This window comes from Ailuropoda melanoleuca, unplaced genomic scaffold (genome assembly GCF_002007445.2).
Source record: "Ailuropoda melanoleuca isolate Jingjing unplaced genomic scaffold, ASM200744v2 unplaced-scaffold10059, whole genome shotgun sequence".
NCBI classification, from domain to species: domain Eukaryota; kingdom Metazoa; phylum Chordata; class Mammalia; order Carnivora; family Ursidae; genus Ailuropoda; species Ailuropoda melanoleuca.
Genome location: NW_023178348.1, coordinates 66,852 through 79,600, shown reverse-complemented (window position 1 = coordinate 79,600; position 12,749 = coordinate 66,852). Strand labels below are relative to the sequence as shown.

Here is a 12,749-nt window from a genome sequence, read left to right as displayed (position 1 = left end):
TATTTGAAACAGTTCAAGCCTCTGAAGAAGGAAGTGATAAAACCTGAGGACAAGGCTGGGTTTTCATAATGATAATTCACCGCACGGTAAATTAGTAGATCCACTGGCACCTGTATATGACTTCATAGCCATGTGGATGCTTCACTTATCTTGGTACATTTCCTTCTCTGTTCCAGTGGCCTTTTCATGCTAAGCAGTACTTCGTTTCATTAGCCTTTCTCTTAGATTTTTGTTGTCTGGGAAACAATCACATTTTTTCTTCTCTTTTATTTTTTGTTGAAGCAAACATTGTAGTCACTTCAAAAATGTTTATGGAAATGTATTTAAGAAAGTGTGGGTGTGGATAAGCTTAGCTTTGGGGAAAGAGCAGTAGATTCAGAATCAGGAAATGGGTTCTAGGTTGGTTTTTGCTGCTAACTCTGATCCTAGGCATAGTCACTGCACTTGCTGAGATGTCTTCCTCACTGGGGAAATGGTATCATTGCATTACTGACAATCCAGGTTCTTCTTTTAAAATGCCAGCATTTTGTTTGGGGGATAGTTACTTTCAGTGAGGTTTACTTTTACGCCATTGAAATGGAAGATAAAACCTAGCTTGTAGGCTGTTCTTCCATGCTATCATCTTTAGCTAGAAATCTGATTAGTACAGAGATGTTATGTTGAAAACTCAAGTACAATTTATTCATAGAAAATAACTTTATGTGGTGCACATATCAAAATGCTGTATTACCAACCCAAGTGTAAGTTTAATTTTTACAACAGGTTTAAACAAAAAAAATATGAGTAGAGAAAGTAGTTAACCTTAAATGAAATGCCATTTCTCCTAGCTAACTTAAGGTATTTTAACTTTTTTTTCCATTGTGTTTCAGGCTGGTACACCCCTCCGAAGGAAGATGGCTAAATATGTTGACTGCTATGTTTGGACCAATGTTGCTTTAAAGAAAATCTTTCCAACATGCAGACACAAGCTTTGAGTGCCCCTTAACAGCAGTACCGAAGACGTTAGCTAATAGATATTTTAGTGGATAATCTGTCAATTGACATCCAGTATGAGTTACAGCCTTTTCATTTTGCTCATTTTAGGTATCTTGGACTGAGCAGTGGGGCCTTTACTGTATTTTTTTTGATAAATACACATACTGGCCACTCATGATCTCTTTTTCTTGAAAAATCTGTTAAGCAGACAAGTCAGCATCAGGTTACAGAAGTTGCGACTATATGGTAACTTCCCCATACTGAGCTCATGTGTTACGAGGACTTGCAATATACTGTTCCTTTTAGAGCCAATAAAAGTTAAATTGATGTTTGATATTGGTTTAGAAAGTTTAAGGTCTTCTAAATCACAGTAGCTTTTTCAAATTAAAATCATTTTTTGATATTGCCAAAATAATGACAGGAAACCTACTCATTAAATCATTAAACTTTTTATGGCTAGGTGAAGATACAAATTGTTTCCCGAAGATACGCTCTTAATTGAGTTGTATTGTACTTTTTAGGCAAAGCAAAGGCTGTGTAAATTAAGTAGTAATTTCCACTGGGGCATCAGAGTCTTGCTGGGCTGAATCTGCTTCTTGTTGGTTCAGTATTTCTTATGAAGAACTGCAGTAAGAGCTTGAAGTTATTTAAAATACTAAATCATTTTATTTTACATTTCCATTTTATTAACGGGATGTTGCAATCATTTTTAAACTAATAAACTTGTTAAGTGATTGGCACAAAGACAGAATCCTTGAGCAAAAGCTGCACAGTGAAGTACAAAAAGATATCTAATTTGGAGACTCAAAAAAAGTTTTGCTATAGTCATAACAATGGCTTTTGCATTGAAAGACTAATAGGAACTCTACATGTCCATTCTTTTATAAAACCTGACTCAAATCAGTGTACCTCTATTTTATTGCCTTACCTGAATCAGTCCTGTTTGGTTGGTGATAGATTTTTTTTTTTTCTACCCGAGTTTGATTTAAAAGTAAACTCTAGTTATTAAGCACTTTTAAAATGAAATCCAGAAGCACATTTTCTGCACATACAAGTTACAAAATTCAAAAGTGTTTCCTACGCATTTGCTCTAAGTTTCAGTTTTTAACTTTGTAAACCACATCAGAGAAACTTGGCACTTCTGCATTATTGTGTGTGTTTAATTTCTTTTTGTTCTATTTTGGTTAAGAGGACAGTAGAAAAAGATTTTCTGGCATTTTTGTTTACTTGGTTACATTTGTATAAAGTTCTGATTGCCAGTTGCTGAGATAGTAAGTGACCAGGCAGAATTCTTTAAAGCATTAAAGTTCCTTAAACCTAAGGCTAAATCTTGAATACATTATTGAATTCTTTAATATCCTGATGGCTAGCAGATTGACAGCTGCATATATGGCATGCTTTGTTTTTTTGGGTTTATTTTTCATTGCAGATTTATTTGGCAATGTACAGTAAATTTTGTAAACTTGCATCAAGTTTATGAATAAAGAACCATTTAAAAAATAACTTTGTTACTTTTCCCTCATAAGAGATACTAGAGTTTACAAACACCTGAAGCCAAGACTGAATTTTTTTTTTTGAAATTCGATTTATATATGGTGGGATTGGGTGAGGAGAGGGTTGAGAGAAACAGAGGCAGATTGATTTAACAAGAGAAAGCTAGAGAACCCAGAAATGGTGTCCACAGACTTGTATACTCAGGTTTTCCTCAACCTTTTCCCTCTCCCACTCATTCCTTAATATAAATCCAAGTGCTTGTTTCTCCATAGCTGTCCCTAGTTCCCCCAGTTACAACAGTCTGCTCCTTCTTTAGTATTCCCGTGGCCTCCTTACACACAATAATCAAGTTATCTCACATACAAGAAGTCCTGAAATCAGAAAACTCCAGGCCTGGTACATCTGGGCTCTGTTATGCTGCTTTGAGATTTTTTTCCATGTTGGCTTCGTCTTTGGATTTAATATTATGTCTGGATATTGTAGCCATGTTACTCTGTCCAGAGGTAGATAATGGTCTTATCTTTTAGAAGTCTCCCCTGCCCACCCAAGCATATTGCTCTTCACTTTTCCTTGGCTAGAACTGGGGCTAGAACCCCTAAACTAATGGCTGATAAAAAGAATGAAATCATTATGATTAGTTTGGACCAGTGGTTCTCAGTGTATGTTTGGGGAACTCTGGAGACCCCTAGGACCCTTCCAGTGGTTTTTTTAAGGTCAAAATTATTTTCCTAAAACATCATTTGCCATTTTCACTCTCATTTGTTTACAAGTGTACAGTGGACTTTTGCAGAGGCTACACAATGTGATGGTGCAACAGATGGAATTCAGAAGCAGATCCAGCTGTCTTCTTTTAAGCCAGAAATTAGAGGTTTGCAAAATGTAAAGCAATGCCACAACTGTTCACTATTGGATGAGGGGGGCATAGTTATTTTTTCACGAAAATTTTGTCAGTCTTTGTTAATCTGGATTTACTGTTTTATGTGAATTAATATTAAAAAGTTTTAATTTTTAATATTGCAAATATTAATAGACATAACCCACATAAACAAGCTCTTTAGGGTTGTCATTATTTAATGTGAAAAAGTCCTAAGGCCACAATGTTTGAGAACCACTAGTTTAGATCAATCAAGTTTACCTTCAAGAGATGGGGATGTGGGCGCCTGGGTGGCTGGGTTGGTTAAGCAACTGCTTTCAGCTCAGGTCATGATCCCGGCGTCCTGGGATTGAGCCTTATATGGGGCTCCTTGCTCAATGGGGAGCCTGCTTCTCCCTCCCTCTGCCTGCTACACCCCCTGCTTGTGCTCTTTTTCTCTGTCAAATAAAGTCTTAAAAAAAAGATGGGGATCAAATCTGGGCTTTGTTAGTAGGAAGCAGCAGGAGAAATGGATGTTAAGTAGGGATACAGCAGTGTCTGCTGTGCTTACATTCTTCTATCTGTGGTTCTCAAACTGAGCTTGCATCAGAATCACAGGAAAGCATAAATCACGGAAAAGTTAAAACTCAGACTGTTGGGTTCCACCCCCAGAATCTGATTCAGTAGGCCTGGAGTTGAGGACCAAGAATGTGCCAAAACCCAACAGACACATGAAAAGATGCTCAACATCATTAATCATCAGGGAAATGCAAAGTAAAACCACAGTGAGATACCACCTTATTCCTGTCAGCATGGCTGTAATTAAAAATACAAGAAATGACAAGTACATTGGTGAGGATATGGAGAAAAAGGAACAATTGTGCCTGTTGGAATGTAAATTGGTACAACCACTGCGGAAAACCCTATGAAAGTTCCTCAAAAAATTAAAAATAGAATTACCATATGATCTAGTAATTCTGCTACTATTTACACAAAGAAAATGAAAACACTAATTTGAAAAGATATGTGCCCCTGTTTATTGCAGTCTTTATTCACAGTAGCCAGGATAGGGAAGCAATCCATGTCCATTGATGGAGGAATGGATAAAGAAGTGGTATTTATACACAATATTATTCAGCCAGAAGAAAAAAAGATCTTGCCATTTGCACAATATGGATGGACCTAGAGGGCATAATGCTAAGTGAAATAAATCAGAAAGACAAAGACCATGTGATTTTACTCATATTGGAATTTAAGCAAAAGGAACAAATTTTAAAAAGACTCTTAAATACAGAGAACTAGTGGTTGCCAGAGGGGACGTGGGGTAGGTAGGTGAAATAGGTGATGAGGATTAAAGAGTACACTTACCTTGGTGACCACTGACTGAGTAATGCACAAAATTGTTCAATCATATCATAAACCTGAAACTAATGTAACAGTTAATTACACTTCAATAAAAAATAACATTTTAAAGCCAAGAGCGCCTGGGTGGCTCAGTCATTTAAGTGGCTGCCATCAGTTTTGGTCATGATCTCAGGGTTCTGGGATCTGGCTGGAGTCCAGACCAGCTCCCTGCTCAACAGGGAGTCTTTTTGTCTCCCTCTGCCCCTCCCTCCCCCTGCTTGTGCGTGCGCACTCTCTCAAATTCTCTTAAAAAATTTTTTTAAAGCCAAAACTTCATAATTCCCGGTGAGTCTGATGCTATTTCTAGGAACTAGTGCGGTTTGGTGCATTCGCAGCAGTGGTAACTGCTGTTTATATGTCCTTTCACACACGGCGTGAAGGCTACCCTGAGTTAACCAAATTCACTAGATGTTGAATATAAGTGGTCATCTTAACACACTTAGCCAGTTATTTTTAAAGCAGATACTGCCCGTTCAAAAATTGGGCTCACGTTATTAACTGACACTTGTAAAGACGGACAAATACTACCGAGTCTCCTTGAACTCTACAATCACAGAAAGATTTGTACCGACAAGGAATACAGCGCTGCAAGTACAGTGAGAAGCACAGAAGGAGGATCCATGCCCGCGCAAGGCCTAGATAAAGTACCGGGAGGATCAAGGGACGCAAACCCACCACCTCCGAGCGCCAGCCAGCCCTACCCCAAAGAGACGCAGGAAACCACGCAGCCTAGAGTCACGTGGGCGGGTCTCAGCCACCCCGTCAACTCCAACCGACCGGAAGTGGCGCGCGCGCGCGCGCCTGCTCAGTGCGCGCTGCCTGGGAGGTCTTGTGCCCGCCTCACCAGTGCCTTCCGAGCCGCCGTAGTGCTTGCTCGGCGGTTTGGTGAGGAATGGAGGTAGTGGGTGGCTGTGGTGATCCTGGTGGTGGCGATCACCGAGGCTCGTCCGCGGACCCACAAAGCACCTTTGTGTTGGGTAACCTAGCGGAGGTGGTGGAGCGTGTCCTCACCTTCCTGCCCGCCAAGGCGTTGCTGCGGGTGGCCGGGTGAGGAGAGAGGAGGCGGGAAGCTTACTTCGGGACATGCCTCGGGCTTGTCCTGGCTGGCGGGGCGGGCAGACACCATCGGGACCCACGACTGCCCCCGGCTCCCTTCTCCTTCCCCGAGGGGATGCCCCCATCCGCGAGGTACGCCTGCCGTACCCCTGTGCCTGTCTGGGGGACTCTTCCCGGAGGGGCGAGGTGCCCCTTAAGGTTTTCTCCGCCCCTGGTTCTCCCTCCGAATCTGCGCCCCGACACCTCCGCTCTGGGACTTTTGATCCCGCAGGAATCTCCTGCTGCCCTAATGGGGGTGCCGTGAGCCGCTGGGGAGGGAAATGAACGTCCCTTCACAACCCTTTGTGCGTTTGCGCCCCCAGCGTGTGCCGCTTATGGAGGGAGTGTGTTCGTCGAGTGTTGCGGACGCATCGGAGTGTGACCTGGATCTCCGCGGGATTGGCGGATGCTGGCCACTTGGAGGAGCATTGCTTGGTCCGCGTGGTAGCAGAGGAGCTTGAGGCAAGTAAGAAGGCGTGTCCTGCACAGTTGATTGCAGGGTTGTTGGGTCAGCCTTTGCGAACTCAGTCTTTTTCTTTTTAATCTCTGTTTTGTGTGTGACCCTGTTCTTTCCGAATTACGGAGCATTTTCTCGTGACGTGAAAAGATTTTATAAACACACGTAAGGATGTGCCATGATTTATTGGACCGTTCTTCAAATGTTGGGCATTTTGTGTACAGATTTTTACTATTATAATAACGCAGTGGAGGACCTTCTCTTTACCTGCTTCCTTTGAAGCAGATACTGTTGTCACTGTTTGGCAGGGAAAGCAGCTGGGTTTCTTTTTGCTTAGTGGCACGTTAAAAAGCCAAGAGCCAATATTTAAACCCAAATATTTCAGCCGCTGGTCCTGTCCTCTTTTGTATTGTATCTCTGGCCCCCCAATTTCAGAAGATGGGCAAAACCTGGGGAGGTAATGACTTGAACTGAGGAATCCGAGGGGCAGCCTTCTTGAGCATAGAGACTGAGGCTGTGGTATCTCATTTACCAATGGGACAGAGCTATTTGAGAGTAAATCATTAATCTGGCATTACATACAAACAAAAATATTCTGCATCATCACAATGCAGTCGCCAGTCAGGAAATTCTTATTGATACATTTCTACCATCCATTTCTCAGAATCCTTTCAGACGTTGCCAGTTGTCCCAGTAATGTTCCTCGTAACAAAATAATTCAGATTAGAATCTTACGTTGTTTTTGTCATTTCTTTAAAAAATTTTTTAAGATTTTATTTATTAGAGAGAGCCAGGGAAGAGGGACAAGCAGATTCTGAGCCGAGCGCAGAGCCGGACACTGAGCGCGATCTCACCACCCTTGAGATCATGACCTGAGCCGAAATCAAAGAGTTCAAGCCTTAACTGACTGAGCCAGTCAGGCGCCCCTGTCGTTTCCTTAATTTTTGATGTGGAACAGTTTCTCGAGCTTTTCTTGGCTTTCAGAACTTTGACAAGTGTGTAAATTACAGGCCAGTTAGTTTGTAGAACATGTTTCTTAGATTCAGATTATGTACCTTTGGCAGGAATATCACAGAAGTGATGCTGTGCTCTTCTAGTTTCATCGTATCAGGTAGCATATGATTTCCATTTCTTTCCCATCTGGTGTTAGTACCTTTGATAATTTGATTAAGGTGATGTGTGCCAGATATCACTCCTGTAAAATTACTTTTTCCCACTGTATTAGTGAGAAATATTAGTAAATATTTTGTGAGGAGATACTTTGAAACTATGTAAATATCCTGTTTCAATTTTTTCCATTTATTTCTGTATAGACTCTTAAGTCTCTTTTTTATTCAATGGAATATAATCTCTAACTGAAGGAGCCCCTTCAGCTGATTTCAGGGTCTTTTAGAGATGAGTCCATCACCTTTGAGCACCTCCTTGCTTTCTGGCACAAGATGTTCTAAGCTCATCTCATCTTTTGTCTGCTTTAATCCTAGAATCAGCCATTTCTTCAAAAAGCTCTGGTTCCTTTTAGTGGAGAATGGTATTTCATGGTATTTAAAAGCCAAGATCTAGACAGCTCATTGCTGTTGAAGGGTTTGCTGCTCCAGAGCCCAGTGGAACAGAACCAAGGAATATATTTGTATGCATACATACAGGCATCTTTACAACTGTATTTTTATATATATGGAAATTCATGAGTTTGCACAAGTACATCCATTTCCAGTCCAATACAGGATTCTTTCCAGTTTTTTCCTCTTAGCTCATATTTGTACCTCCCTTTGAGGTACAGTGAGAAACCTGGCTCTCATCATTCTTAATATGTTTAGATATTAGACAAATGCCCCATAAGTGACCAATCTTCTGTTTCCCCCTCATGTGGATTTTCTCCTTGCTCTGTTTGGGCTCTAGGACTCAGACCCAAAGTGGCCAGTATCCAAAGGCAGGATTGCGGAAAACTTTATTTTTTGCATTTTGGCTCAAATCCCACCCAGTCTAGTTCTAGAAGTTATCATTTGGAGAAATTCAAAATGCAGACAGACTTCCATAAAGATGTTCTTTGCAGCATCATTTATTTTAAGGGAAATTGAAAATAACCTAATGTTTAGAAATAAAGTCACTTGATGATGAACTGCAAAGGTACATTAGTGACAAGAAAAAAAATATTCATGTTGTAAGTGAAGAAGGCAGATTATGAAATTATATTAGTATAATCTGAGTTATTGAAAACAAAAAAGGAAGAATAGAGAAGAAATAAGCTAAAATGTTAGCAAAAGTTTCCTTTCAGGGTAGAACTGTATGATTTTTTTTAACGTTTTAAATTTTTTTCTGTGTGTTTTTCCTTCACAATTTTTTTTCCTTCAGATTTTTACCGCAGCAGGTATTATTTTTATATAGCTTTAAAAATTTATACAATATAATGGCTGTTATAGCTGGACAGATTTAGATATGAATTCATCTGTGGTGCATATTAGCTGCCAGGCTATGAAAAAGTTACCTAATCTCCCTGAGATTCAGGTTCTATCTCCATAAAATGAAAACACAATAAAAATTTTCCTCATGCCCCTAAAGAGCCGTTCTAAGGATTAAATAATGGAAAGGTAATGCATATAATATGTTACCTGCAGTATCAGGGATAAATATGTTTTCAATAAATGAAATTATTCTTTATTATCAGTGTCATTATTAAAATTCATATAGTAATGCCCTTAAGGAAGTTTATTCATTGTAGCAAACGCTAGTGTAGTTAAACAAAAACATGGAAACTTTGTCCAAATCATGCTGGGCTGTTTTTGTATATTTGCCAAATTACCTAGTGGACATGGTACTATAGCCATAAAGAAATTTGGTTTAACTTTTTTATTAGAAAGATTTTAAAGTCCACTAAAAATTTTATAAAATGTCTTCCTATTTGGGACTTCTTTGAATGATGGAATGAGATTGTAGTTGTCTCACATTGTGCTTTAAGAACATTTCCTATTGAGGACTGTCATTGTCACTACTTCTAATGAGAAATAGGCAGGAAGACTCAGCAATTGCTTTTCATTGGGTGTCAGGATAGAGAGAATCATAAAACCTCAGGACTAGACTTCCTGTCTTGTTACTCCCTATACCAGATATCTTAAACACAAATGACTCCATAGTTAGGCAGATGACTAAGTTAGTTTAAGATAACATCATAGGGAGCAGTACAGCCATGGCATACCTGGGAGTGCTTGCCTGCATTTAGCCCCCATCAAGAGGAATGCAGTCGAAGTGTTGTTAGATTGTCTAGTTTTTCAAGAGAATCTGGAAGGCCACATTTTCTGTAAATACTTTGTTGAATTTTAAATAATCGGTAACCAAATTATATTCTTTGAAAATGCTGTGTGGTCCATGGAAACTATATCCATAGGTTATCAGCCGTGGAGCCACCACAGGGTCATCATTCTGTCTCAGAATTTTTTTTTGAGTTTGTCTGTATGGATTCTACTCTGAAACATCTTGACATTCCCCCAGATTACAGTGGATTAACTTTTTTTTTTTCATTTAATCCACATTGAGGCTTTGCTATATGTACTCCATTCTATTCTGACAGTAAAAATCTTTGAAAATAACCAGCTTAGAAAAAAAAATATGTCCATCCTTTTGTTTAATTTAGCCACTTTGCCACTTGTCTGTACTGTGACATTTAGTGGAAAACAGGAGTCTGAAGAAGTCCCGCTCGTAAGTGTAGGTAAGGCACAAGTACGAATGACTGGGATGTAAGGTACGTCACATAGGAGGCCCAGGGTACTGAAGGAGTCTAAGAAGAGGTTTTGTAGGGGAGGTGGCACTTTAAGCGGTCTCTTGGGGGAAACAATCTTGAGTATGAAACGAGAAGAGCCGTAGGAGCATCTGTATGGCAGTGTGTGTCTGGATTATAGGAAGCAAAAAGGTCCCTGGAGGGAATTAGTTGGTAAGGTGGAAATGAAGGCCTGGACTATTTCATTTGGTAGGCAATGAAAAGAGGAGTGATACAGTTTGTATGCCTTCCCTTTGTTGCTGAGTTTTTTCTGTGATTGTGATGCCTATTCAAATAAAGCAAGTAGCACCTTTTGCTGGCATTTAGTGTTTTTGTTTAAGAGTTTAAATTATGAAAATGAACTTCTTGAGTCAGGCTGGAATGAGTTTGACTTGAAGAAGAAATAATAGATGCTCAAATGAATGACCTGAAAAGGTAAGAGCATGAGCGAAAAATGAATGGGAAGTGGTTGGGCTCAGAATGCTAACATTGACCTAACTGACCTACGTCGACAACAGTTTGGACCAGGGCAAAACTTTAAGGGACCCTGAGAGCACTCGTGGATTCATGTGATCTAATTCTGTTTTTGTTTTTGTTTTTCTTAGCAGAATGTTCACATCTTACCACAGACAGTTCTTTACATGGCTGATTCAGAAACTTTCATTAGTCTGGAAGAGTGTCGTGGCCACAAGAGAGGTAAATATCAAAAGAAAAAGGGTTGGGGGTTTTTTGTTCCTTATGTGCCTCTGGAGTTAAATATTGTCCTAGTGTTGAGAGTTACTGACTTTATGAGGTTCTGGGCCTTCTCCCTATAGCATGCATGAATATATTGTCTTTGAAACTTGAGGGGCCCTTTCTGCTTCAAAGATTGATTTCTAAACCTTGTAGTACAACTAAAACAAATTCTTTAGAAAGATGTCTTTCTCATTTTGAAATACTTTAATCCTCCAGGCACTTTTTATTATTAAAACAGGTTGTATATCTTTGGTGATTAAAGCCTTTTATTGTGTGATGGGGACCCATTTAGGAACACTGAAGTTATACTGTGCCTTCTTTTTGACTCTGCTAAGAGAAGTAGACCAAGTGTCCCAAGCTGGGCACACTGAGGCCTAGAGCTAGACCTGGGTTGTCACTGGCTAATTTGAATCCAGGTGACTGTTGTTTGTGCAATGAAAAAGCCATGCTCTAATATCAGCTAAACAGAGAGATAATACAGCAAGTTAAAATTTTGTTGTTGCTGCTAAATTTAATATCATCGGGGCAAAAACAGTATATGAACCAAGCAAGAAAGGCAAATTGGTGATGATAAGGGTCAGATTTAGAATTTAAAATATAAAACAGGCCCCAAATGAGAAAATGTTTGTTTTCATCAAAGTTTTTAAGCTTTGCTTTTTTTTTTAAAGTAAGCTCCCATGGGGCTTGAACTCATGACCCTGAGATCCAGACCTGAACTGATACCAGGAGTCCAATGCTTAACAACTGAGCCACCCAGGTGCCCCATTGACTTTCTTATAAAGCATTCTGGTGTAAATGACTTAAACTTTATTCAGTGTTTGTTTTTTTCCCCATACAATCAGTTTGACCTAAAATGAATAACATGTAATAATTTTGCTACCGTATTCTTACAGCAAGGAAAAGAATGACTATGGAAGCAGCATTTGCCCTTGAGAAGCTATTCCCAAAACAATGCCAAATCCTTGGGATTGTGACTCCAGGAATTGTAGGTGAGAGAAAATACCAATTTGTTGATTTCCTGCTTTGCATTAATGTGGGGTCCCATAGATTGGTGAATTACCTGTAGCTTAAAAGCACATTTATAGGGGCGCCTGGGTGGCACAGCGGTTAAGCGTCTGCCTTCGGCTCAGGGCGTGATCCCGGCATTATGGGATCGAGCCCCACATCAGGCTCCTCTGCTGTGAGCCTGCTTCTTCCTCTCCCACTCCCCCTGCTTGTGTTCCCTCTCTCGCTGGCTGTCTCTATCTCTGTCAAATAAATAAATAAAATTTAAAAAAAAAGCGTATTTATATTTTTAGCCATCTAAAATGCCATAAAGTTAGTTGTATTTACCATGGTATTAGATTTGACTTCTTTAGGTTATTGTGGTTAGTATTCCCAGTCGCAGGGCTGTCTGTATAAACCAAATGTGTGATGCATGTCTTTCCAGGGGAGTCGTTCATGAGAGGGGAAAGTTCACATTCTCCCTCTCTCCAAATTAGAAAGCATTAAGTGAGGTTCTCACTTTGGTCAGTTCAACCAGCATCCTCGTTTCTTGCGGGCAGGGGTCAGTTAAGGCTGAGTTAAGGAGCTACAGTAGAATTTCCTAGGAAACTTTTGTTTCTCTGGTTGGAAATCATGGTTTGAAGTTTATAGCATGAAATTATACTCCTTCCCAGGTTTGCTGCTGGTGAATTTTTACTGGTTTTTATTATTGCTGATTCTTTTCTACAGCTCATGGGGGAGAGATACTCTGTTGAGGCAGTCATGGTGTGGTGGTTCAGGTGCCGGGATTGGAATCCCAGCTGTACTTAGTATCTCTGTGGATGGCTTTGGGCAAGTTAACTAACTTGAGAGGGCTTTAGTTTCCCCATATATGAAGTAGAGATGATTGTGATCATCCCTCTTTGGAAGGTTATGAAGGTGAAATGAGTTAACATATGAAAAGTAGTCAGAGTAGAGATGTGCAGGAATCAATGAGTAAATGTTAGCTATTAGGATTTTCTTTG

General features: G+C 39.9%; 2 protein-coding genes across 4 annotated transcripts in view; both read left to right on the top strand.

Annotated features, from left to right (window-relative positions):
• The window catches only part of UBE2Q2 (ubiquitin conjugating enzyme E2 Q2), a 46,482-nt gene extending 44,004 nt beyond the window's left edge, over positions 1 to 2,478 (top strand). The window contains exon 10 of the mRNA XM_034650037.1: positions 870 to 2,478. Coding sequence (XP_034505928.1) covers positions 870 to 901 — 32 coding nt within the window. The 3' untranslated portion in view covers positions 902 to 2,478. The remainder of the gene's footprint in view (positions 1 to 869) is intronic.
• Positions 2,479 to 5,547: 3,069 nt separating this feature from the next.
• Positions 5,548 to 12,749, top strand: part of FBXO22 (F-box protein 22) — a 40,140-nt gene continuing 32,938 nt past the window's right edge. The window contains exons 1-4 of one of the 3 annotated variants that reach the window (XM_019793513.2): positions 5,548 to 5,773; positions 6,145 to 6,283; positions 10,632 to 10,722; positions 11,655 to 11,750. In XM_019793513.2, coding sequence (XP_019649072.1) covers positions 5,619 to 5,773; positions 6,145 to 6,283; positions 10,632 to 10,722; positions 11,655 to 11,750 — 481 coding nt within the window. In that variant the 5' untranslated portion in view covers positions 5,548 to 5,618. The other 2 variants (XM_002930691.4, XM_019793515.2) reach the window with 2 other exon arrangements.